Source organism: Capricornis sumatraensis, chromosome 19 (genome assembly GCF_032405125.1).
Source record: "Capricornis sumatraensis isolate serow.1 chromosome 19, serow.2, whole genome shotgun sequence".
NCBI lineage: Eukaryota > Metazoa > Chordata > Mammalia > Artiodactyla > Bovidae > Capricornis > Capricornis sumatraensis.
The window spans coordinates 38505690-38532947 of NC_091087.1; the positions used below are offsets into that span (position 1 = coordinate 38505690).

General features: G+C 38.8%; 1 protein-coding gene across 2 annotated transcripts in view; it reads left to right on the forward strand.

Annotated features, from left to right (window-relative positions):
• Positions 1 to 1894: 1894 nt before the first annotated feature.
• The window catches only part of UBE2Q2 (ubiquitin conjugating enzyme E2 Q2), a 61382-nt gene continuing 36018 nt past the window's right edge, over positions 1895 to 27258 (forward strand). Inside the window, exons 1-4 of one of the 2 annotated variants that reach the window (XM_068991015.1) lie at positions 1895 to 2083; positions 12791 to 12892; positions 17277 to 17381; positions 24469 to 24525. In XM_068991015.1, coding sequence (XP_068847116.1) covers positions 1895 to 2083; positions 12791 to 12892; positions 17277 to 17381; positions 24469 to 24525 — 453 coding nt within the window. The remainder of the gene's footprint in view (positions 2084 to 12790; positions 12893 to 17276; positions 17382 to 24468; positions 24526 to 27258) is intronic. The other variant, XM_068991016.1, reaches the window with a different exon arrangement.

The following is a 27258-nucleotide window of genomic DNA, read 5'->3' on the forward strand; positions in this document are numbered from 1 at the left end:
GCTTAGGTACCTCTAGTTAAGACCAGTGCAAACAAGAGGGAGGGGACATGTGTATACCTATGGTTGATTCATGTTGATATAGGGCAGAAATCAACACAATATTGTAAAACAACTATTCTCCAATTAAAAATAATTTAAAAAAAGTGCAAAAGGAAATGCAGAGCAACTTGCTCGAGAATTATTAAGACTTTCAAAATGTCTATAGCAGGGCGTTCAACCTAACACAAGGCCCTTCTAACTAGGAGACTTATGCAACTACAGGTTGCATGCTCATGAAACTGGTCCTGCTTCTAGTGCATATCACTAAACACACTAAATACACTGTTAATTACCTGCCCAATTATGTTATATTCCTTTGGACCACCATGCAGCCCTCTATCCATTTAGGGAGCATTGAGAATATGCCAGGGATTGTGTTAAGTGCTGAGGATTCCAGATAGGAGCATTCATTCAGTAACACTGAGTGTCTATTATATAAAAGGCCTCAGTCTAGGTCCTGGGACTATGGCTCTGGATAAGACATTCACGTTGGGGGAAAAAACGAATAAACAGGAAAAATATCAGATAGTGATAAGTGTCCAGCAAAAAAATTAACATAGGATGGTATGATACAGGGTGACTAGAAGGCTATTTTAGATTAGGTATTCAGGAAGGCCCTGAGCTAAGACTTCACTGAAAATAGGCCAGCCCTGCCTCCATGGGAGGTGGAGAGAGTTATCTTAAGCTCGAGACAGGAAAGAGGGAGAGAAAAATGAATGCCAGAGTGAACAGAGGTACTGGGTACGGAAAGGATGAAATTGCGAGAGGTGGGAGGGAGCAGCTGGCAGGGACCAAATTACCATCATCGGTAAAAGGATTGCTTGAGAGCAAAAGAGTGGGCAGAGTCCGGCGAGAAGGTCCTGGCAGGAACTCAGGCTAGATAGAGAAGTGGTGGCTAGGTGACTAGGTGACTAGGATGAGAGTAGCGGAGATGCAGCTAAGTGGGCCGATTTGGGTCCGGAGTGCTGTCTGCAGCCTCCTATCTGGGAGGGCCCCGGGCTGGGTCAGGTGAGTGGGTGGCCCGCTCAGAGCCTCGCGGAGCCCCGCCCCCAGGGACCGGCGCGTGGCCGCTGCCCCGCCGACGTGGCCGGCGCGATAGGGCGGGCACGTGTATGGTCCCAGGCTGGGGGACAGGGGCGCGCGGGGGTCTCCGGGTCCTTCTGCTTATTAGGGGCCGGGGTACCAGCTGGCCTAACCCTGGCGTCAGAGGGCGCGAGCAGAGGAGATGGGCCGTGGGGAAGGGGACTGGGTCACAAGGAGGAGGGGGCGACCAGGCGGGCGCGCGCCTCAGCCGCGCGCACGCGCCGGAACGGGGACGCGCAGGAGAGCCGGGGAGGGGAGGGAGGGGGCGGGGTGGGGGCGGGGAGGGGAGGGGAGGGGAGGAGGCGGGGTGGGGAGGGGAGGGGGCGGGGTGGGGAGGGGAGGGGAGGGGAGGAGTGGGGAGGGGAGGGGTGGGGAGGGGAGGGGAGGGGAGGGGTGGGGAGGGGAGGGGAGGGGAGGGGTGGGGAGGGGAGGGGAGGGGAGGGGAGGGGAGGGGGCGGGGTGGGGGCAGCCCTTTCCCAGGCGGTAGCGGGGGTGGTGTCGCTGTTGCCCTTTTAAGCCACGGGGCCGCCGCCTCCTGCCGGTGGAGTCAGTTACAAAGGGAGCAGCCGCCCAGGCCGCCACACCGCCGCTCGTTGAGGCCTCAGCGTCCCTCGCCATTTTCCAGCCCCGATCCGACGCGGGCCGCGGCGGCGAGGAGAGGCGGAGCCGCGAGAGCGCGGCCCGGGCCGGCCCCGCGGGGCGGTCGCGGCCGTGACGGCGGCTCCGGGCCCGGCTCCCCTTCCGCACCCCTCCCGCCGGAGATGAGGGGAAGATGTCCGTATCAGGGCTCAAGGCCGAGCTGAAGTTCCTGGCGTCCATCTTCGACAAGAACCACGAGCGATTCCGCATCGTCAGCTGGAAGCTGGACGAACTGCATTGCCAGTTCCTGGTGCCGCCACCGGCGCCGCCGGGCAGCCCGCACTCCCCGCCGCCGCCGCTCACACTCCACTGCAACATCACGGTGAGGCACCCGGCCGCAGCCCCTCAGGGCCGGGCCGGGGAGGAAAGGGGCGCCCCGAGTGCTCGGACAAAGGGGAGGCTGCCCCGGAGAGGCCCCTCGGACCCTGGGCGGGGCGGGGCGGGTCCGCCCCTTTTCCCGGTGAGGGGCCCGGCTGGGGCCCCGCCGGGACTGCGCGCGGCTGGGCTGGGAGGAGGCGGACGGCGCGTTTCTCCGGCTTTCCCGGCAGGGCTGGGTTTGGGGCTGCTGGCCCCTCGCGGCCCCGGTCGCCGCCCCTCGAGGCGGCCGAGCTCTCGCCGGGTCGCCATGGCCGCCCACAGCCAGGGGCCTGCCCCCGGGGGCCGCGGCCCGCGGGTCGGCTGTTGTTTGAGCCCCGGCGGGGCAGGCGAAAGGCCCTCAAGTTTGAACGCGTCCTTCTCCAGTCAGGTTTCCCTGGTTCCTTCTATTCCCCCAGTTATTTTTTAAGTTTGGGTTTAAGGAGAAACTAACATTGAAAACTGACGCGTTTGTGGGGGGAAAGTTTAGAATGCAGCCTCTGGCGCTGTTTGAATGATCCCCTTCCCGCTGGCCTGGCTCCGCGCTAACGCGTTCCGAAGGCGCATGGGACCTTGGATGCGGCAGGTGTTCTGGGGGATGTTTGTGTAGCCCCTCCTGTGGTAAATCGGGAGCAGGGAAAAGGAGATCCGTGCCCAAATCTGCTGCCCAGAAAGATCGTTTTTATGTCACAAAGTCGGAAAGATCCTTTAAAGCTCTCTCACTTGCTTTGGCGGAAAGCTCGTGACAAACCCGTAAAAAAAAAAAAAAGTTAAATAAGTTTCCTCAGAAAAGTGTATGATGAGGATGTTCATTGTGAAATTGACCTCCGGTATCGGTTCCAAACTGCGGGATGTGCCGCTTATTATAACAGGAGTCAAGGTGGTGGTTTCATGTTCCTCTGTAAATACGGTTAAAGCTGACTCTAGCGTCGTTAAACTGCCTTTGGTTAAGTTAGTAGGTAGGTAAGTCCTACAGAGTACCTGGTGCTCCGGAATCTGCAAAGGCCTTGAGGTTATGATAATATTAAAATAGTTTTCAGAATACCGGGGAGCAGGTGTATATTTTTTAAAAAAAGTACAATAAAGAGCTGTACTGAGGTGTTCTCTTCTAGGCGCTGGTTTCGCGAAAATGGGTAGGGCAGTCCCTGTTTTCAGAACTTAGGCTTCTTGAGGGAAGAGTTTTACACAACAAAGTGATCAAGTTCTATGGTGTGCTCGCGAACGCCAAAGAGAGCACTTAACTTTGACTTTGGTTGGGGGGCAGGGGGCGCTTCAGAAGGGGCCTTGAGGAGAGGCGGATTTGTGGAGTTGGGTTTTCACAGGTGAGTCGAATTTTGGAAGGGAGCCAAAGGGCATTTCAGGCAGAGGAAACTCCATCCGGAAAAAGACACCACAGCTTTGAAAATGTGGTTGGCTTAGGAATAGAGACGTTATAATGAGACTCGAGAAGCCCAGGATATAGGCGGATGAAGGAGAACATTTTCCAAGAATGGAAAACGGGAAGTAGTAGTGAGCACAAAGTAGGTGATAATAAAGAGACTGGCTGATCTGAATGATGATTATTCTGGCACAAGTTGAAGGATGGCCAGGAAAAAGTAGGGCTGGTTTAAATGACAAACTGAACTTGTAGGCTCCTGGGGAGGCGCAAGCTCAGGTAAATGGGAAGATGTATTTACCATCCAGGACTAGGAGTAGTTCTCTGTAGTGGGTGGCATTAGGAAATGTGTGTGTGGTTTTGGTTATTCTGGTGGGGGTGGGATGGTGGTATTGCTGTGTTGAGCTGGCATTTAAGTGGCAGGGGTACAGGGATGTCAAGTGTAATATTCAGGCAGTCTGCCAGACAGAATTATCCCACTTCAAGTGCCAGCAGTGCCCTATTGAGAGCCATATTGGAGGCTGATAGAGTCAGCTGCACACAAAGATACTGAATGATGACATGGATTAGGGAGTGGAGCACGAAGTGAGAGATGCCTGGCAAAAGGAGGATTTGGTACCATTAATACAAACTACTCAAATTGAGGTGTCAGTGAATTATGACACATTATCAGAAGATAATTATCATTGTAGATGCTGTGTTAATAACATTATTATGGAGAAACATCAAACATATTCAAGAAGTTCAGTAGCATGGAGAACTTGAACAACAGTGATAAAGTTTTGGCCAATCTTATTTCATCTCTGCCCCACCTTGGATTATTTTGAAGCAGATTCCAAACATAGCACTTCATCTGTAAATATTTCGGTGTGTATCTTTAAAAGATAAAGACTGTTTAGGCATGGCTTAGTGTTTAGATAAAATCAATATAGTTTGCTGTTGTTGATACCATTTTCTTAGAGGGGAAGGAGCAAGGAAAGAGTGGGGTTGGATTTCAAATGCCAGGATTTGTCTACTGTGTTTGATTTGCTATAATCTAAAAAGTTTTAGCTGTTAAAAATGTACTGTTTGATCTATTTAAAAAAGAAAACTTTTCCTCTTATTCCCAAATATTTATTGAGTTCTTGCCAGGCCCTGTCTTCTCCATGCTTACCAAGAAGCATCCTTAGGCACTTTCTATAACGTTTGAGTGAATGGTACCTCATTAGTTGTTTCTTACACACGTGCATGTCGATTTGAGTAATCCTCTAAAGATATGGTGCCCCTTTTTCTTTCAGGCTTCTGCATCAGCAGTTTTCCCCATGTGGAATGTGCCCCTTTCCCCACCTCATTCTGTCCTGACATGTCTGACCATCCCCAAGGCTCTCTAGTCGTACAGTGTGTCTATTTCCCTTCCTGCCTGCTATAGTCCTTAACTGCTGCTTTGGTTATGTTTTCTGATATTCTGTTATAATACGGTGGTGGGTTTTTTGGAAAGTCTTTTTCATGGTGACGGGGGAGACTAGTCAGTGGTTTTGCTTTCCATCCTCCACTCAGTAAATGCTCAGTAATATTTGTGTTGTTGGCAATATGGCCACCATTTTAGCTACATTCTTTTTGAACAAAAATCTTAACTACTTAATCTTAATAAGTTAACTGCCAAGAACTGGTCAAAAGGGCAGAGAAAACATCAAGAAAGTGTCTTGGGTAGTGCATAAATATTTGAAAGGCCACTTAGGGCTTGATAGGAAATCTTCAATTTGACTTCACATGAAAGTGGTTTAAGAAGTAAAAAAAAACAGACAAAAGTGTACTCTTTAGGCCAAGGGAGTGGAACTAAATTTCTTTTCTGTTTCATAAATTTGTCCTAATCTTAGATACGAAGGGGAAAGAGGGCTAAATTCAACTTCAAGGAGTCTTTTTTTTACTTGTTTTCTGTGAACTCATGATAAAAAAGTTTGTCATGCAGACTTAAAAAGTTATTTTTTCCATTTTCAGTAAATAGATTTAATTGCCAGTCAGAGCTAACATCCAGTTGTTATGATCACACCTAAAAGCAAAGCAGGTCATTTTAATAACCTGTGCAGCCTTATTCAGAGCCAGTATAGTACTTTGTTTTAGTTCTTTTGAAATATTTAGCATAACTTGGCAACTCCATTACTCCTTTTATGGACTTCTTGCCATCTGGGAACTCTTGGTAGGGAATCACTGTTTTAAAGTGAGAAATCCCCCCCAGAAAGTAAATTAGGTGGTAAACAAATAAAACCTCACAGTACTTTATTATTTGTATAGCATAAATCATTACTCTTTATGTATGAGTGGCTATTTCCCAGGCTATTTGTGGTGGAACATTTTTTTGTTTAATTAAATTTCTATTCATCATTGCCAAAAAGGGTACTCTTTTCCCCGCCCCAACAGCAAGATACTAAATTAAAAATGTTAGAGCTCTGAGTTTAGGAGATGGGAAAAATTTTTTTACTTTTAGTCTTTGGGACCTCAAGCAAACTACTACTTTTACTGTATTTTTCTATGAAATAGATAATACTTTTTGATCCACATGAGAACGTATTTAGGAGAATTCTTTAACAGTGATAATAATCTCTATAAATATAAAAGTGATGATGTCATTAGTGGCTGAATAACACTGGTTTGAAAATACTTTTTAATAGCTTTTCATGGGAAATGAACCAGTGCTGTTTAATTTTTGATGTTTCTTGTCTTTACACTGATAAAAAAAAGTAGCCCTGACAGTGTTATACAAGGGAAATAACAAAACTTGACTGAAAAGCTCAAGACCTTGTCTTTGGTCTGTTCTCCTGGGACAGATTGCTTTTCCAGTTTGAACTCCTGGAGAATCTTTTGGAAGTATCAGAACTGTCATGTTAAGTGCTTAAATGGTACTTTCACTCCAGAGGAATCATTGTTTCCATTCATTTGACCAGTTTATAATATAGAGTCAAATTCCTAGTTTGTATCTAGTCTCCCTCATCCCCATTTTTATGACCTTCCTTGAAAGGAACAGATATATGAAGAGGAGATTTAGGTTTCCATTTTGTGAATGGTGTATCCTTTAGTAATTTGATTTTTTTTTTCTTTGTTAAACTTCCTTAGACCTGGAAAAGGATAGTGTTAGATAAATGTCAGCTGGTTGAAGGGCTGGGAATTGAATTTAAATAGTCCCTGCCAAATAAAGCATTATTGGAGAATCAGAGTGGTAAAGCAGAGGTCTCTTTTTCCAAGGCCATTGTAATAGTGTTCTGTGTTCTCTTCTAAAAGATTATTTTGAAAGACAAAGCAGACTCGGAACCAAGGAAACCAGTGGTTTCTGCAGATTCAGTGGTTTGAATCTTTTTCAGCACTTTTGATTTCTCTGCTTCAATTCATTTAGAATGAAGTTTTAATTAGCTGTAATTTGCTCCTCAAACAGTTAACATTTTCAGATCACAGGAGTGTGTATGCAGTATTCTTTTACCAAATATTAGTGTATTTACTCTGCTTCTGTGGGTTTCAGTCATGTTAGATACTTGGTTGCACATTGTTTGCTTGTAAAATGATTATCAGGGAGCAGTCTCTTTTTTTCTTTTTTGGGGGAAGGGATAGCTTTCTTAATGTTGTCAGGTCATTTAGGATTTTATATGGTGCCATATGGTAATTCTGTCAGTTTATTTCATTCTCCATCCCACATTTATTGAACGGCAAAGTGTGAAAATAATGTGTCCTATAACTGTTCTCCAGAAGTGTTACAGTTGTTAGACCTCTGAACCTTCAACAAGAAGTATGTGCGTCAATTTTCAAAAAGTTAAGACACAGCCATCTCCAAGGATTTCATATCATTTGAAAAAATACCAGAAACTGAGCATTCTGGCAGGCAGTTTTGCTGGCAGGTGCTTGATATAGAGCTGCACATTGGTCTTGTAGTGGATTTGTGTGGAAAATAGATAAAGTTATTTCTGAACAAGGCAAACTCCTTAATGAGAAGCAAAGAGGTCGGTTTGATTGACCTTGAGTTATGTTGTCTTAGATTAGGACAACAACACAGCATTTTATGCTGGCAATGGTGGCGAGCTTCTTTGTCATTTGTCCAATTATGGTAACTTTTAGGGTGGTGATCACAGACAACTTCATCCTTCAAGCCTTAAAATTACTATAAAAACAATAGTATTAATAAAATTGAGGAAAAACAGGGCCCCTGAATAATTAGACGCTTAGATAATTGTCTAAAATTTTCATAACTGTGGTGAGAAAGAGCTGTGTTAGAAGCATTTAAACATTTAATGTGGGGAAAGTTGCTTGAACTTATATTGGGATTTTTCAGCACCATCCATTGTTTAAAAATTGTATATCATGGGTCATTTTAAAGAGAAATAGTAAGGAAACTGTCTTTTTAAGATAGAAAGCTTAGTTATTAATCTTCTAAAAATTTAAAAGCTTGAAGTATAAGAGGTTGAAAGCATTAATGCTTAGGTTTCTAAGTTTCTGTAATAATTTTAGATACCTTTCAAAGTATGTGGATTGTCTTTTAAACATTACACTGAACAAGCCTTGACCATGATGTAGAATTTGTGTTGAAGGTTCAGTTTCCAGAGGTGATGGTAGTGGATATTTTATAATGTGGAAGACAAGACATTTTTATTTAATTAAGAAATCTAGAAACCAGATAAGCAAAACTAGAAAAAAAAATTGCCTGTAATTCTACCATTCAGAACACACCACTATCCAGACTTTGATGTATGTATTGTCAACTGGTCATATTTTTTCTCTTCTATTTATGTAGATTCCCTCTCTCTTAAAAAAGTCAGATTATTTTATAATCTGATTTTTTTTTTTACTCAATTATATTGTAGACCTTTGTAGTAACCATTACTTTACAATGTCTTCAATTATTGTGTGCTGTCTCATTATATGGCTTTAGCATTGAGTCAGTCATGTCCCTACTACCAATGGTTTCTGTTTTTTTTCTGTTTTAAATAATGCCTTAAACATTACTAGATCGAGCTAAATCCTCACGTATATAGGTAATATCCTTTGAAAATTTCCTAGTAGTGATAACTTTCCTTTCTTATTGATGAATTGGTTTTTGGAGATGTTGTAACACATTATATTGTAGGAACTTTTTTTTCCCTTTCAGGTAGCAGCTTTTATTTATCAGATTGGCAATAATGTTAACAAGTGTCAAGTGAAAAGAGCATTCTCATAGTCAAGGCAAAAAGTGTAAATATTTATGACCCTCTAGAAAACAGTTTGGTTTCTTTTGCTGCTGCTGCTAAGTCGTTTCAGTTGTGTCCGACTCTGTGAGACCCCATAGACGGCAGCCCATCAGGCTGCGCCCTCCCTGGGATTCTCCAGGCAAGAACACTGGAGTGGGTTGCCATTTCCTTCTCCAATGCATGAAAGTGAAAAGTGAAAGTGAAGTCGCTCAGTCGTGTTCAACTCTTCACTTTACGACCCCATGGACTGCAGCCTACCAGGCTCCTCCATCCATGGGATTTTCCAGGCAAGAGGACTGGAGTGGCTTGCCATTGCCTTCTCCGTTGGTTTCTTTTAACCCTCTCCATTTAGCAAGATAAATGCTGACTACCCCTGTTGGCCAGCATTGACCTTGTGATGCTAGATCTCTGAGAAAGAGGGCTTTAGTCCCACAGAAGACCCAGATTTGCCTAGTTTAGCTCATCTGACAGCTAATCAGGAATAGGATAGGCTGGTAGAGGCCGGTAATCAGGTTTTGGGTCAAGAGAGGAAGGTAGGAAGATGGAAAGGGGATAGGAAAAGTATCCTCAGTGGAACCACGTTAATACAGAATGGTAAAAGGATGTTTCTTACAAGGAAGAAATTCTGAAAGTCGGGAGCGGGGTGGGGAAGGTTGGCGGATGGGGACAGGCAGCAGTTTTAATGAGAATAGTGGCACACTTTTACATTTTTGGGGGGTTAAACTCTTTGATATCTGGTCTGTCATTTGCCTCTGCATTCAGTCTATGGTGGTATGTTGTTGTGGTTGAAATAATAATGAGAAAATCTAGCCTCACACAGATACTTGATTGGAAAAAGAAGTATTTTAATAGCCATTTTAGATAGCTGTAGACATTCTTTTTGGATACTGTACCCAAACTTGGTTTTTCCTAGATTTTGACTGGATCTTTCACCCTTGCATGATATGACATCATGCGTTATTATTTGGAAAATATTAGTTCACTGGAATCTTATAAATGTTAATACATTTCATTATATAACATAGCATTATATCCACTAATATCATCATCACCCTCATAAAAATACTCTTGGGAAGCTGTCAGGCTCACATGGTGGAAACAGGCTTTACAAACTTCTAATTTTTGCTTAAAAGCTTGAATTTTATTATTGGCAATAAATACTGCCTTGGGTTTTCCTTGAAATGACAGGTTCTTTTTATTCTTTTTTTGAGAAAATAACCTATCAGAAACCCAAGTTGGAATAACCATTGTTTGACAGTCATTCTTTCAAGTGAAAATGGTGTCCTGTCAAAGTGGTTAGTTCAGTTCACAACTCAAACACACAAGTGCTCTCTCATGTATTCTGTAGCAATGCTCATGTGTGCCCATTTCATCACTGCAATATTAAAAAGACATAAGGATTGAGATTTAGTAAAATAACTGCCTCATCACAGATGTTCGTAAGTGAAGTGCCTTTTTCTTCTTTGAAACACCTTTAATGCATAGTGGTGAATAATACCATGACTTCAAGTATAGTTTGGTGTCACTGCCTTTATCTGTGCTAAGGTACACACCGTTGTATTGGCACCATTGGTAAGAATGTTAAGTGTGCAAAAGGCAATGAACATCTTAGTATTCCCATAGAAATAGTTTGGACCTTGGAGTCCAAGGGCCCCGCTTAGGGAACTGTTAACATAGTTGCTTAGACCTACTATATATCCTGTCTTTTGTCTAGGATTAGAAAAATATGGCATAGGTAGTAACTGATCTCATATTTCTTTTCTTTTCTTTTTGTAATTTTCATAATATGGTTTTGAGGGGTTTTAGCCCAGAGCACCAGTTGATATATTTTCTTTTGCTTATGCAGAACTTTAATCAGTGCAATGAAGCTCGAAATGTAGTTTGTTTTTTTTTTCTTTTTTTAAGACTAAAGAAAATACAAATATAAAACAGAATGGACTAGATAGTAGTGCTTTCTCCAGATTAGGCTGAAGACTTTGAGGAAAATGTGATATTCAGTTAAGTAATTCTCACTAAAAATGGGATTAATTTTGAAGACCATCTACGTTTTAGCCTTAAAGAGATTTGGAACACAGTAAGAGTTTGAGGGATGGGGATACAGAAATAAACCATTGCTGAATGGATATAATGATGTTCTATTTCAACTTTTTTTCTTTAAAGAACATTTGGTAAAATGCTTTAAAAATATTTAAAAATATTCTGTGGCTCCAACTATGTTATAATTGAGATTATAATTCTCAAAGCAGTGCTTCTTTAAAACTATGCAAAATTGTCATGTTTCTGTGACTAGATCTAGCTGCAGCTAATACTAATAATAATGGCTTTCCCTAATATGTAACAGAAAACAGTACAAATGAACAGAGTAAATGTTAGTAGATGGAAATGTGTAATGCTTAATTCGTTAACCTAAAAAATCAACACGTAATTGTGCTTTAAAAAAGTATGTAATAGTAATAGCATTTCTAGGTAGTAATCAGTTTGTGTGATGTAATAAAATATTGGAGTTTTATGGTGTTTGAATTATTTATTGCTCTGCAACTAGTTTAGCAGCTTAAAACAGACATTATCTCACTATCTCTCATTATCTCATTTTGATTATGGGTTAAAAAACTGTGTGACTTACCTGGGTTCCTTGGCTCAGGGTACCTAACCAGGCATTCAAGGTGTTGGCTGAGGCTGTAGTCATCTCAAGGCAGGACAGGACAGTCCTCTCCACCTCCAAGTTCATTCATGCACTTGTTGGTAGGATTCATCTCAAACGCTGTTGGTCTGAGAGCCTCAAATTCTAGTTGGTACTTGGTCAGAGGCTTCTTCAATCCCTTGCCCAGTGGGTTTGTATTTCTCCATAGGGAACTGTTTTCCATTGGGGGAACAAATGAAAGAGCAAGGAAGGGTAAGCAAGACAGAACTTCCCATCTTTTTGTAACCTGATTTCAGAGGTGACATCTATTACTTTACTGTATTCTGCTTGTTACAAGTGAGTTGTTAGATCTAGGGGAGGGAATTATATAAGGGAGTGAATACCAGGAGGTTGGTTAGGATTATTGGGGCCATTTTAGAGGCAGCTTATCACAGTGTTCAAGAACACAACTGACCTCGATGAGTGGGAGCCCACAGACAGTAGCTGTACAAGGAGAATGCCTGTCTCAGAGTCCAGCTCCCATGGCAAGTGAGCACTGAAGGTAGCCCTAAGATAGCTATGTTGCTGTTTGTTCTGCCTTTCTAACACTTGCTATATTTAAGAAGTAATCTTAACCTTTTGTAAGAAATCTGTCCTTTAGAAACTACATTCTTGTCTGCAATCTAAGAAAGGAGGGGAAATTATTAGGGAAAAGGCGAAAATTAAATGGGATTGCTTTTAGGGGCCAGTTTTCTAATGGAGAAAAAAATCTCAAAGTAACTTCTGTAGTTACACTACTCAGAAGGCAAGTCATACAGTGAGTGGATTTAAAAAATTAGTTTTAGCATTTGTAAGGATTTAAAAACATGTGCCTAGATATGTATTCCTCTACTTTGTTTAAAAAATTGAGTTACATCTCATCTATATAAAGCCTAGAAATGTAGCTTTATTATACTGAAAGGCAAAAAGTAGTATGGTTTAACTCTATAGACTACTTTAAGGTTGGAAATTTTTGTTTTTGCTTTTAATTTGTTTCTGTTTCTTGAAGGATTTATTATGATTCTAGATTTTAAAGCCCTTAAAAAATGTTAAAGCTGGCAAATCCATGCCATGATAGACCTTTCTTTGTAAAGGAAGGGAAACCCATCATCCTTGGTACTTGCATAACATTTTTTTCTGCTTTTGATGGAACAACTTTTGCAGTATATTCTCTTCTGTTTGTTTTAAATCAGACTGCAAGTCCTTTTTTTAAGGCTTATAAATCATATAACATGAAGCAGGCAAGATTAAACTATAGAGCTTAATAATTTTTGTTTAAAAAATTAAAAACGGATTTTTAATGAATTTAAAGACATGGATTTTAATGTGTTACTTTTTTTCTGTGATCTGTTTTACTTAAATTTGTGATCATCTTGCCATTTGGTGGTGGGGTTTCCTTGCCTATCCAGGTTAACCTGTATGCAAATGCATTTAACATCAGTGTCTCCGTAACAGGAATCTTATCCATCTTCTTCACCAATATGGTTTGTGGACTCTGATGATCCAAATCTGACTTCGGTTCTGGAATGTCTCGAAGACACTAAGAACAACAATTCGGTGAGAAAATAATAAACCACACTACTTTTTTTTTTTTTTCTCATGAACGTAACAGAATTCAAGTGTTAAGAGGTAATATGATACAAAAGCTTGATTGATAACCTAGTTTTTAGCTCCTGTAAGATTTTTTTTTTTGTCCTTCAAATTCTGTTTAGTACTTGGTTTCTCATTTTTATTCCCTGTAACTGTAGTCTTAGTTTAGCTCAGAAATTAGGTTGTCTCTTTCCCATGAATCCTAATCATTAAATTAAGTAAGCATTTTTGATTGGGCCCATTATCCAAGGTAGGAAATAGAAAAAGGGAAAAAGACAGATAGATGTGAGGGGAAAATAATGATAGAATGACCCCAATTGATGTTTCTGTCAAGAGTCTATATAACTCTGCAGTAAAAACCAAAGGAATATAAATAAAAAATTATTTTTTAATATATAAAGAAATCAGATTTCTTTGATTATAAAACTATTAAGTGACCCTTGTGAAAGAACTAGTGAAATTAAAAACAATAAAAGGAAAATAGAAATCACCCTAATTTTTCTCTACCTGATAATAAACGTTGACATGATGGCAATTTTTTTATTCAGTATTTTTCTTTTGCTTGTAAAATACATAAACAGATGTTAAAATTATTAAAGTTATATCATTTGCATTTTTCCACGATATCACAAAATTCTTATAGAAGAATATCAGTCATTATTTGCAGGTGATGTGATTGTTTACCTTAAATCCAAAGGAGTCAGTTGAAAAAGCAATTTTTAAAATGATTGATTAAAAGTTCTGTTATATAAAAATCAAGTTTTCCAAAATATCAGCTATAATCAGAAAATACAGTGGACAGGTATTTTATTGACAGCCACAAAGAAAATTAGACACCTAGGAATAAGCTTAGATGTGCAAATTTTGTATCAAGAAAACTATAAACATTTGCTGAGTGGAATTAAAGACTTGGCAACTGTGTTCCTAGATCTGCAGACTCCCATATTGTAAATATGTCAGTTATCTGTAACTTCATGTGAGTTTATAAATTGAATGCAATTCCAGTAAAAATCCCAACAGATTTATTTTTGGAACTTTACAAAATGACTCTAAAGTTTGTTTTGAAGAGTAAATAATAATAATTATCTGACCAGATACTAAATAAGATATTAAGTACTAGCACTAAGCTGGACAGGTAAAGGCAGTTAGAAATTTAGAAACATAATCATGCAATTGAGAATCTAGAATCAGTTAAATTGAACCGAAATACTCAATAAATAAAGCATAGATTATTTTATGAATAGTACTGGGAGAACTGACCATTTGAGGAAGTTAAAGACTTACCTCAGATTTTTGTCACAATAAGTTAGAGGTGGTTTAAACATCTATTTTTAAAATTAAGATCAGAGGAACTTCAGTGTGAGTATTACAAGAGTAATAACAAAGCCATGAAGATTAGAGGAAAAAATTAAAAGCTAGACAGACATTTGTTCACATCTCCAGCAAGGGAGGGGCAACAGGACAGGTAATGAGCAATAGACATAGCCCCCTTACCAATGCTTCCCTTTAGGAGGTTGCCTCTAAAGATCTAAAGTTGTAAGTTTTATAGGAGTAGAAATGAGTGGGCTTATTTTTTGATGTCTAAAACATTCCATCAAAAAATGCTCCTGAAGTAAAATGACATAGGATATAAAATTTGGTACAATTTTATGAACGAGTATTTACATAAAAAAACAAACTCATCCTCTACTCTTTCTTGTGCTCTCTGCCAGTTATTTTATAATCTAGTTTCTTGATCAAACAAGCTATCTTTTCTCACATTTAATTCATTATAATATGGATGCTGCCACCTTTGTTGTACTAAAATTTTTACCCCTAGTTGCCAAATCCAGGACTACTTCTTTAGTCCTAAAGTTTCTGCAGCATTTTGATACTGTTGACTCTTTCGTTTTGAAATAGTCCTTCATTCAACAAACACATACGCTTTACTGTCCACCAATAAAGAGCTGGTTAAAAAAAATTGCTGTATGGTTTTATGATAGAACATCATGTTGTTAAGGCAGCCAGTCTTTCCACAAGAGCACATGCAACGTTCCAAGATGTACTAAAGTGAAAAACCAAGGCAAAGCATATTTTCTGAAATCTGGCCCCTTTTGTATGGTGGTTCAGTCACTAAGTCGTGTCTGCCTCTTGTGATCCCACGCGCTGTAGTCCACCAGGCCCCTCTGTCCATGGGAATTCCCAAGCAAGAATACTGGAGTGGGTTGCCATTTACTTCAGGGGATTTTCCAGACCCAGGGATGGAACCCAGGTCTCCTGTGCTGCAGGCAGTCTCCTGCGTTGGAAGCAGATTCTTTACTGACCAAGCCACCAGGGAAGCATGTATACAGTGCTGTAAAAAATATATAAGTAAATATATATCTGTGTGTACACTGGTTTGTACATACCTTTTTCAACCTGGGTGGATACAGGAAACTATTAGTAGTAGGACACAGAAAAGTGTTTTTAAAAACTTGTTTGGCTCTGTGCCAGGCTTTGGGATAAGTGGTCAGTATAAAAGACCAGTCCTGTCTCTGTCCTCTGAGGATTTCCATCAAATCACTTTCTCCTGTTTCTGTCTCTTGCTACCTTGCCTTGGTCTGCTCTGAGCACTTATTTCTTGGTCCACCTCTTTGTTCTCTTTCTGTGCTTTCTCTGAGTAATCTCTTCTACCCCCAGGACTTAAATTGTGGCCTATATTCCAATGATTCCTAAATTTGTATCTCTAGATAAAATTTTGTCTCCTGAGTTTGACACCCATTATTTGTCTATATATCACATAGATCCAGGGAATCTCATTCAGATGTGCCATGGCTGTTCAAAATGATTACATCTAAAATTTAAGTTCATCTACATCTTAGTACTCCATCACCCCCATCTCGTTTTTCCTCAAAAATTTATCTCTGTGATTGTGAATGGGGCAAAATGAAATAATGAAAGTTGTTCCCCATGCCTGAATGTGGAAACTATCTTAGAGTTCTTTTTTATACCAGTGTTTCCTGACCCCTGCCGCCTCAACCCCAAACTATCTAGTAAATTTCTAAGACTTGTTCCTCTCCCTTCTAAATATTTCTTAAATTCTTGCCCCATGGTCTTAGTTTCTTCTTCTGATCCTTAAACACCTTTTTGGGGACATGGAGTTGAAATTCCCGGGAGGTGTACAGCCCTGCTGCTTACTGCCTGGGGCACCTCTGCCACCACGCGGCCGTCTCTCCCACAGTGCTCAGGGAGTTCTTCCTGTAACGGGGTGGAGTGTCCAGGTCTGTCCAGCTCACCCAGCCACCTCTTTATTGTGTACTGAGCACAGAACAGAGCTTATCAGGTGGAGAACAAATCCACAGTGGGGCACTGCTGTTTTTTAAGCTTGAGGATACTTTTGATACTAATTTACTGCTCAGCTTTCCTCATTTTCATTCGCTCCATTGTCCACTTTGGAAAGGCTTGTTCTTTGCTTTGTTTAGCCTATTCTAATTCTGTTTCTGTTTTCCCTTTGTCTTTCATAAATCTGCTTCTTTCTCTTCATCTCTTTTCCTGGTTGGCAACATCTAGGAAACTGTTCTGACCAATTGAAGTAAGTTGCCTTATTTGCTCCCAGTCAGGTCTACTGATAGTGACCATTCTTCTGAAATCAGTGCTAAACTTATACATTGAAAACAATGTATATTTTTTAAAGAATGAAAAGTATATTTGTGCATATAATTTACCTTGCTTATTTAAAGTAAATATGCTCTAGAAAGCATAAGAGCATAAAAATATGCTCTTAAAAGTGGAAAGGAGTTATTCTTTGCAGTTTTCCTAGTGAGGCCTTTTTTTTTTTTTTTTGACAAACACTTAAGAGCCTGTAAGTGTCAAGTATTTTCACAGGTTTCCTTTAATCTTTACCCTTATGAGAAGGTCTTAATTTCCTTATTTTCCAGATGAGGAGACAGACTCAGGACATTAGGTACTGTATCCAAGGTTGCCTAGGTTCCAAGGCTCTGTCTGCTAGACCACATTTGCCTCTGTACTTTCAAATGAGTGGCTGTGAAATATATAATTTTATAATCCATGTGCAACAACACTGCTTCTGTTTTCTGTAGCCTCATTAATGTATTAATATACTCTTATAAGTTACTAAGAAAAGAAGTTAACAACTGAAAACTAGGCAGTGTTTGGAGCTTCTCTTCCTCTGCCATTTTTTTCATGTCATTCTGCTAGGCAGCCCCGAAAATATTTCTTAAAGATTGTTATTTTATCTGTAGGCTGTAATTGAGCAATAGTAAACTTTTTTTCCCCCCATTTCCTACTGGATTAGTTACAATAGTTGTAGCATTATTCATGTCTTCTAAGGGCTCTTTAACATAATGCTTATTTACTGAAATGTGTTTTGTAGCTTCGTCAGCAATTGAAGTGGTTGATATGTGAACTCTGCAGATTATATAACCTTCCTAAGCACCTGGATGTTGAGATGCTAGATCAACCACTACCCACGGGTCAGGTAAAGTAAAAATTCTCAAGTGTTCAAGAGCTAAAATACATTGTTTCATGCACAAATAAAATTAGGACGATTTCTCATTATTATACAACTTATTTAGAAGTTAGTTTTTGTTTTCCTGTTGAATTGTTTTGTTTTAGATACTAAAAATAGCCTTTTCACTCTTGGGAGCTGCTGGTTATATTTACTAGAACAGGCAAACAATCGCCCTTGTCCCCATCACCACCTTTTTGTTGTTAATATTTCTGGTTGCCGTAACTGTTCCTTGCTTCTGGAATTGTTTGCTTTTGTTTATTTACTTACCTTCACCTGAGAATGCCATCTCTCTGCCCTTTTGTGCTTCTAAAGGCCTAACTCGAATGTTATCTCCTCCATGCAGCAGAAAGTACCCACTTGCTCACCACCACCTCTAACTTCTCTGGATTTCTGGATTTACCTATTTAGGTATAATTTCGTGACTTGTACTATAATAAAGATTTAACTCTTATACCACCCACTTACCCACCTACCTCCCCTTCCTAAAACATGTTTATATTTAGTCATATGAATAATCATCACTTATCATTAGGACTTTGTAGTGTAGTTTCCTGTTATATTTCCTTTGTACAATGTTTTGCTTTGTGGTGTCTTCCTTAGTAATAATTCTTAGTTTAAAAAAGTTATGTCCTGTCTCTTTTCTGTGAGATCTCCCCTCTCTTCTTCAGCCTTTGGTTTCTTCTGTACCAGTCTCAGCAGGTTTTATTTTTTTTTTTCAGCAGGTTTTTTTCTGGGCTGGCTATTCAGCGGTCATCTCGAAATTTTTCTTGTCTCTTCTACTGGAGTAGTAGATACATTGTTTTCAGATTTCATGTTTCTTTCTCTTTTCCTTTCTCTAGAGTAAAATGATTTTAGTCAAGTAAAATCTTAAGAAAACATGAAGAGGTGGTACATTTCTGAGTTAACTTCTTAAAAAAATAAAAAAGGCCAGACCACCATCGGTTTGACTCTTGATCTACTGCTCATTAGTTGTATTACTAGTTAGCTTAGGCTAGTTACCTAGCAGTATTTTCATCAGTTTCCCATTTGCAAAATGGGAGAAATGCTAGTAATACGTATATTTGGGGGGACATGTAAAGATTAAATAGGTTGTTACATATAAATCATTTAGGGCAATGCCTGATGCATAATAAACGCCCAATAAATGTTAACTGCTATTATATTCGTCACTTGATTGATAGTTTGGTTGAATGTGTAATTCTTGGTTGAAAAAAATTTCACCTCAGAATTTCAGACTGTGCTATCGTCTAGTCAGTAGTGGTGTGCCCTTCTTAGTCTTAGTCATCTCTGCGTGGCTTTCAGGAAGCTTCTAGGACTTTGTCCTTCCCTTGGCGTTCTGAAATATCATAGTGGTTTACTGAGTCGTGGTTTGTTTGGTTTTCCGTTGTTTTTGAGCACTTAGTATGGACGGACCTTGTCAAATTTGGGCTCTTGAGTCTTTCTTTTTGGGTGGATGTTCTTATATTTTTTTTCCTGTGGCACTTTCTCCTTTCCATTCTTTTCTTTGTTCACCTTGGAATACCTACCAGTAGGATTTTAGACCTCCTTGCTTGAATCTTTTTATCTTATTATCACTATATTCTGTCTCTTTGTCTTAATTTCAAATTCTGAAACATTTACCTTTCAATTTTTGAAAATTTTATTTGAACAGTCATAACTTTATAAGTTTTATTTTGGCTCTTTATTACTGCTTAACCAGTTACCCCAGAACTTAATGGCTTAAACAACACTTTCTTCTCTCTCTTAGGATTATGTGGGTTGGTTAGGCTTAGTTGGACAGGTTTTCTGCTGACCTCACTGTGCAGTCAGAGGGTGGCTGGGACTCGTTATTTGGACATGTGACACACTGGAATGTCCAACATGGCTTCTTTGTTCGCATGTCTGATGCCTGCTCTTTCCTCACATGGCCCTTCTTACCACATGGCATCTCATCATTCCGGGTCTCTTATTGTGGCTTCTCTTCCTTTAGAAAGGTAGTCAGAAATTCTTATTTTTGGCTTTTAAGAGCACAAAAGTGGACGCTGTCAGGCTTTTTTTAAAGTTTAGATCTGAAATTGGCACAGTGTCATTTCTACCATGTTTACTGGTTAAAGCAAGTCACAGGGCCAGCCCAGATTGACAGTGGGCGGGGTCCATATGAGGGTGAATGCCGGGAGTGTGGTCATTGTGGGTCCTCTCCAAAGATGAACAAACTATAAGTTCTAAAAGCTTGTTCCCTGATTATTCCTTATTCGTAGCATTCTATTTTTGTTTTGTTGATGTAATCATATGTGTTTTTAAGGAGTTACTTTGATATTCTCCCTCAAGCATCTCTATTTCTAATAAGTTTAATAATTTTTTTCTAATTTATCTTGGTTTGTTTTTTTCTTTTTGAAGACTTTCCTCATATATCTCTTTATTCTGTTGCTTTTTCATATTTTTTCCTTTTTTTTCATTCGTATTTGAAAGAGGTACTAAAAGGCTGATAAGGAGTTCTTTGAGGCCAAGACTTGCCAACTGATACAGCTCTTTGGAGGAATTTAAGCTGGCTTCCATCCCTTATCCTCCACTCCCTGTTTCTTGGTATAATCATAAATGATGGCTGGAACTGTCTGGTTTCTCTGGACGTGAAACCTCGTCTCCTGCTTGAGACAGATGTGTCTGCCAGAGTTCTGCTTAGGAGAGCGGTGTGTTCTGGGGGCTAGACAGCCTGCTCTGTCGTTGGCCTTTGCTTAGTCTGTGCCTCACTCCTGTCCAGCTCTCCTGGTGTCTTCGTCTGGAGCCTCTCCAGGGCGCTGCGGGACAGGTTAGCCTGCCGATTTATCCCCTAACCTGTGGCTTGGCTTGTTTGCTCCACTTAAATTACCGTTCTCCAGGTCACTGTCATCTCCTAGCATGAGTTGTCTTTTCTGCTGGTAGCCCTCTTTTGTTGTTGGTACACTGTGTGTTTGTACAGTGTTCGACCTTCATGGTATGTCTTCATTGTAGTTCTAGCGGAGCCTCAGGAAAGAGATGGGAGAAAAGTATATTCTATGTTCAGCTTTGATTCTTTAGAAAACATAGGTTTTTCACTTAACAGTATATCATGGACACAATACATATAGACCTACCTTGTTTTTCATGACCATGCATATATTAATAATTCCATATAGGGATATAACATAAATTACATGCATAAGTTTCCTAATTTTGACTCTTCCTTGCATTCACATAATAAACATTCAGTACCTAAACATTCAGTAGAACACAATAGATATGATACTTTATATTGGGCTTTTCTACTTTAAGTAGAGTCTAATGTAGTCTCTTTTCTTTTAGGCTCCTCTTGTTTAATTTTGATATCAGAGTATAAGCAGTATCATGACTTGGGAAGCTTTGTGTATTTTTTTTTTCTAAAATCTCAAACAGTTGAAATCAATTTTCAGCTAGGGGGTAGTTTTGCCTCCCATGGGACATGTGAAAGTATTTGGAGATACTTTGTATCGTCATGCTGGCAGGGGTGGAGGAGTGTGCTGTTGGCTTTTTGTGGGTAGAGGGGATGTTACTAAATATCCTGCAATGTCAGGACAGTTCCCCACAACAAACAGTCATTTGGTTCAAGAATATCAATAGTTCCAAGGTTGAGAAGCCCTGATTTAAACAAACATCTGAGCCCGTTCCATTTTTCTTTTCTATGTAATATTCTACTTAGATTTTCCATTTCTTCAATCAGTAGTATTCACTTTTTGCATCATCTTCATCTGTGGTTATAATCTTTTCTAAAGTTTTCTTTATCTTGAGGCTTGTCTGTTTTATTATAATGGTCTTTTGAAAGAATTGACCCTTAGTTTTATTTGTTAAATGTTTTTATTTTTTACTCTAGTCCTAGTCATTTCTTTTTCTCTTTTAGTTTACTGGATCAATGTGATTTAAATTTTATAATGAAACATGTAAGGGCATTTGTTTTCTTTTACAGTGTTGTTTGACTTTATTGCATAGATCTTAAAATTTACTTATTTTCTAAACAGTTTGTATGTCTTAAGTAGTTTGAGTCCATCTCTAGTTCATATTACCTTTCTTATATTTTACAAGAAAAAGTTTTAAATAATATGTATTGAAAGTATATAGGCATAAGTTTAGAATAATAACTAGTGATAGGGAATATCTGGCAACTATTGGGCAACTATTGCCTAGCCACCCCTCAGGTAAAGAAACAGAACATTGCTTGCACTGCTGAAATCTTCTTTAGGCCCTTTCCAGATTATCATTCTCCTATGTGTAATCCTCCCCTTACTTTTCTCTAGTTTTATTGCTCATATATCCATCCCTGAACAATATGGTTTAGTGTTGCCTGTTTTTGAGCTTCATATTAAAGAGTTATACTATCTGTGTATTCTTTCATGTCTGTCTTTGGCTCAACATTGTGCGTGTGTTCATTTAGATGGTGTGTAGTTATAGTTCTTTATTATTGCTGTATTTATTCCATTGTACTGTACATACTCATCCATTTGACTGTTTACTGACTTTTGGTTTGATTCCAGTTTGCTATTAGGAACAGTGCTCCCATGATCATTTTTGTCTATAGTACATGGTACACCTGTGCAAGTATGTCTCTGGGCATGTATTTAGGAATTGAATTACAGGGGCATATGAAGGTCAATTTCTTCTTAAATTCAAAAATTATTTAGAAAAAATTTTTAAAGATTCTCAGGCAGCTTTGGGGTTTTTAGTTTTTCACTGTGATCAGAATATGGCCTGTAAACTTTGAGCTGCATTAGCAGCAATTGCTTAGACTTAACCAGTGATGTCTTTGATTATTGCTGTTTCTTGTACTCCATGGTTGCCCCTCTCTGAAATATATCTCTGACTAATGTATTCTTCTTTCTAGAAAGGATTTCTGAGGGTGGATATGAGGAGTGTTCCTTGAATACTCAGTGTCTGTTTTTATTATTTATTTAATATATTTATTTGACTTTGTGTAAAGTACTCTGTGTAAGTGCTAAGGATCCGGTGCTGAATAAACACAGGTATGGCTTGCATCTTGATGGAACTCAGGGAATTCTAAATTCATAGCTGAGTCTTTTCCAAGTTCTTTACATTTTTTTCTTCTGGTATATTTTGTTACAGATGAAAAGTCTGAAACCTGTCTGATTCTTAGTTCTTTATACTTTTTCTCTCTGGAAATTGATGTGTTTTTTTTTCTTTAACTGTAAAGTATGGGGTTTTACTTTTCAGCATTACTTTGGGGCATTCAGAGCTACTTGATATTTTGACATCCTTCTTTAGGTTGGTAACATTTGTCTCTTTCTTTCCCTCATTTTCTGAATGAATAATGGATGAATATTGTTTCTCTATATTCTGCTCTCTTTTCCCTTAACTCTTCTCTTATTTTAATCACCTTCTTCCCACCCCACCCCCCATCTCCTTTTTCTCCACATTTTAGGGGAATGTCACAGTTTAGTTGTCTTCTTTAATCATAAATATTTTGTTCATTCAGGTCCATTGTGCTCTCTGGCCCTTCTACTAAGTTGTTTTTTTTTTCCCTTTGAGGGGAGATATTTTTGATTTCCCAGAACTCTCTTGTTCTTTCACATAGTAATATTTTTAGATTTTGTGGATGCAGTATCTTCTCAATTACTGCTAAAGATTCCAGTTAGATTTTTTTAAATATTTATTTAATTTTTGGTCTTAAGTTGCAGCACACTGGGTCTTTGTCACAGTTCATGGACTGTTTTCTAGTCATGGTGTGTGAGCTCCAAGGGTGTAAGGGCTCAGTAGTTGTTGCCCTGTGGCATATGGCATCTTAGTTCCCCGACCAGGGGTCGAACCTATATCCCCTGCATTGGAAGGTGGTTCCTTAACTGCTGGACCACCAGGCAAGTCCCTCCAATTCAGATTTTAAATTGTTTTATTGCTTTCATTGATCAGGCTTCAGGCCACTTCTGCTTGTTTAACTTGGTGCCTTTCTTTCAGATTGCTAGTTTCTTCAAATATCTGGTGATCCCTGATTATCTCCTCATTTTTAGATGGGGTATGAGTTGTTGTGCGTGTCCTTAGCAGTTGTCACTCTTCTCTGCTGCGGCCTCTCCTGGTTTTTCAGACCTGTACTCTGCCTGTGGCGTGTGAATGGGAAGTGCTTGACAGGTGGCCATTGCAGTTCCTAAGTAAAAAGAAGAGAGAAATCTGTTAGGAGAGTTTGCTGCTGCATTGAGTTACATTAAAAAATTGTTTTTTTTCCTCTGGTTCTGACACTGACACTAAGGGGCCAGCAAGGTTGATCTCCTGTATGAGCGTGATCCTTACCAGCTGTAGTTGGACAAATAGAGTAGGAATTTCTGGGGAAAAAAAATACCAAGTTTTTAAAGTCCTAGAGAACTCTGTGTCCTGGAGAACTGTGCACTGGGTCCAGGAAGCTTGTCTTTATGAACTCTGATTAAACTAGATATAAAACCTCTTCTTAAAACCCCATCTGACTCTCTGTGAATGAGAATTAAGTTGTAACTTATACAGATATATTCTGTGGTAAATAGCATGTTATAAAAAAAGAAAAATCGCTCGTTAGTGAAATGGTGGTTACTTTATAACTTTAGTTTTGTGCAGTGTCTATGCCTTTATAACGCATTTAACCTTTTAAAATGTAAACTGTAGAATTTATGGAAAGATTCAGGTTTTTCAAACCTTAAAAGGTAGATATTTTAAGGAACCCTTGGTTTGGGGTATTTTAAGCCAAAAAGAAGCCATTGGCCTTATAGGCATAGCGATATGTATAAAATATTTTCTTATTTTAAATTAGAATATTTAAAATATTAATTAGAATATGTTTAAATTTTTTTCTGTTGCTTTATATTTGACTCTGCCTTTGTTAATTTCTAAGGCATCTGTTAAGTTGAATTTTTCAAAAATTTTCTTAAAAAGCTGATAAATATTTGTCAAAGCAGAATTTAAGAAAATTAAATGTTAAAATTAAAATTAAATGTTTCAGCTTTAATAAACTGTTAGTGGAATTGCAGTGACAAGTAGTTTGTCCCTAAAGTCTTCCAATATGCTGTGTGCTTACTTGTTCTGTGTAGTCCTGGCAAACTTTTTTTCTTTTCAGAATGGGACAACAGAAGAGGTGACTTCAGAAGAGGAGGAAGAGGAAGAGATGGCTGAAGTAGGTATTTTATGTAAAAGTAACATTTCATAAATATCTTCATTTTTGGACATTTTAGTAATTTGCTTATCTCCTTTATTAAAACCATTGTTAATGTGGAATAATGAGAAGCACATTGTATTTGAAGTTTAATATAATTTATAAAATCTGGCTTTATCTCTAATTCATCATATGCTTTTTAGCAAATTGCTTATCTGATGTCCTTGGATTTGATTTCATGGAAAATAAGAGCTCTTAACATTTAGTACTAAAATTATATATGAATTTAATAGTAGCCAATACTTAACCTGATTTGGTTTAAGAATAGGAACTACTAAGTTTCAAAAGTTGGAATAAAAGGGGAATTTGAGAACATTTAAGGGACTGTTCATTAGAAGTAATGAAAACTACTTCATATTGAAAACTTAAGAGTGTCAAAGAGGAAATTCCAAAGACATTGAGCTTACATCAGTCTAGTTGCCAGTCATTGATACAATTTTAGAGGTTTTCAGACTCTGAAGCTTTGCATTTAAATTCAAACTTCATAATGAAGATCTCTTTCTCTGTACTGACCCGATAAAAGGCATTTAAGTTCCACAACGTTGGTTTTAAAACATTTTTCTGTTTTGGGTCTTAGAATTGATTCAGGTTATTACCTTATTTTTCTTGATTTGGAAAAATGTAAATCTTAAGTTCACTTCTTAGGATGCCTTATAACTAATGTAGTTGGAGGTTTGTTTTGTGAGTCTGGAAGTAAAAATAATTCTTTTTTGGAAAAAATAACTTTATTTTTGACTGTGCTGAGTCTTCGTTGCTGTGCCAGTTTTTCTCTAGTTGCAGAGAGCAGGGTCTATTCTTCCTTGCAGTGTGTGGGCTTCTCATTGTGGTTGCTTCTCTTGTTGCCCAGCACAGACTCTGTCTAGGGCGTGGGGGCTTCAGTAGTTATGGCACATGGGCTCTAGAGTTGTCATTCCCAGGCTCTAGAGCACAGGCTCAGTAGTTGTGGTGCAGGGGCTTAGTTGCTCTGTGGCACGTGGGGTCTTCCTGGGCCAGGGATCGAACCCGTGTCTTCTGCATTGGCAGGCAGAATCTTTGCCACTGAGCCACTAGGGAAGCCCTAAAATAATTCTTAACATTATCCAATTAGAATGAATTTTGGAGATATAGGAAGTTTTTTTTAATGTTTACATGGAGTTTAACTTTGGAATAAACTGAATTAAAATTTTAAACTTTTTATTGAGCCCAGTATATAATAAAGTAGATATTGTACTCAAAGAGTTTATGTACCTTTCTTTTTTCCATTCACAAGATAATATGAGGGAAGGATAGCAACATTTGGGGAAACCTGGAAAGGTGGGATAGACTTTGGAGATGTCAGATTAGGACAGGTGAAAAGATATTCAAGGCAACTAAAATAATGTGGTAAAAAGGCCCAGAACAACCCTGGGCATGGTGTGTGAGCACATTGGAGGTTGTCCTTTTGGAAGAAGATTGATGTGTTGAAGTCTTGGAAAGCAAGTTTGTCTAGAAAAAGCAGATGGCTGAGTTTTTAATTAGAGACAATATTTGTTTATATTTGGTGTGATTGTTGATAAGGCCTTAAGAAGAAAATAGTATACCGTGAATATTGTTTTGTAAAGATGATAATGATGACTTCTGTGTTGTTTAATACTGAGTGGAAACATTTTGCGGGTTGGAATATGGCTGAGGTTTAAGTTGGAGGAGGAGATACAACCCAGCACTCTGAAGAAAACAAGTATAGATGGTAAATCGTAGCTGAAATGTGCAATCCAGGGGAAATCAGCTCTATGAAGTGTGAAGTCATAGACAGGGTCTAAATAAGAAAGGAATAGGAGTTGAAGAGATGGCAGTCCAAGAAAAAGATCATTGGGTCTGGATGGAAGTGGTCTAAATCAACCTGGTCTAGAAATCATGAATTAATCTGCTTGATAAAATGGAGATAACATATAGACTACTTCTTTAGAGATTTTGATGACTGAAGTAAAGTTGGAAGGAAGATAATAGATTTATACAAACGTATGCAGAATCTTTAAATGTGTAAAAGCAGATAATAAGGGAAAGGAGGGAGAAGAATTATGTGGAGATAAATGATGTTGACCTAGAGATGGTGTTTGAATTCTTTTTTTAACTTTTTTTCCTAATTATAAAAAATCAATATGTGCTCACTACAGAAAACTTGGAAAAGAAGAAAAAACACTGATAATAGTATATGTCCTTTTTTTCCTGTGCTTATTTTGACATAATTAACATTCTGTGTATTCAATTTTGTATTCTGTGTCTTTTATTTCATTACTGATATAGAAGAAGCCATTATACTGTATTGGCATTTTAATGGTCTTCTGGCATTCTGTTAATTAACTGTTCTGATATTTTGCACATGAAAATTTTGTTTTTGTGGTTATAAAGTTGAAATGGGCCAATAGATTTGTGCCTATATCTGTGTTCACATTTTAGACTAGGTACTAAACTAAATCTAATGGATTTTTAGAAGTCAAGTTAAAGTTCTTGGTTCCTCATGCTGTACTATTTCAAAAATTCCTCTTAATAGGAGATTTAAAGCCATTTAAGATGGTTATGGCTTTGTAAAATTATTAAATATGCTTTACTCAGTTTCTAGCTTTAAAATATAGGATATAAAAGGAGAGAACCTTTTAAATTGAATGGTGAAAGCTTTTCTCCTCTCCTCATAAGATACATGTATTTCTCTCTTCTATTTTCTAGGTCAAGAATAAT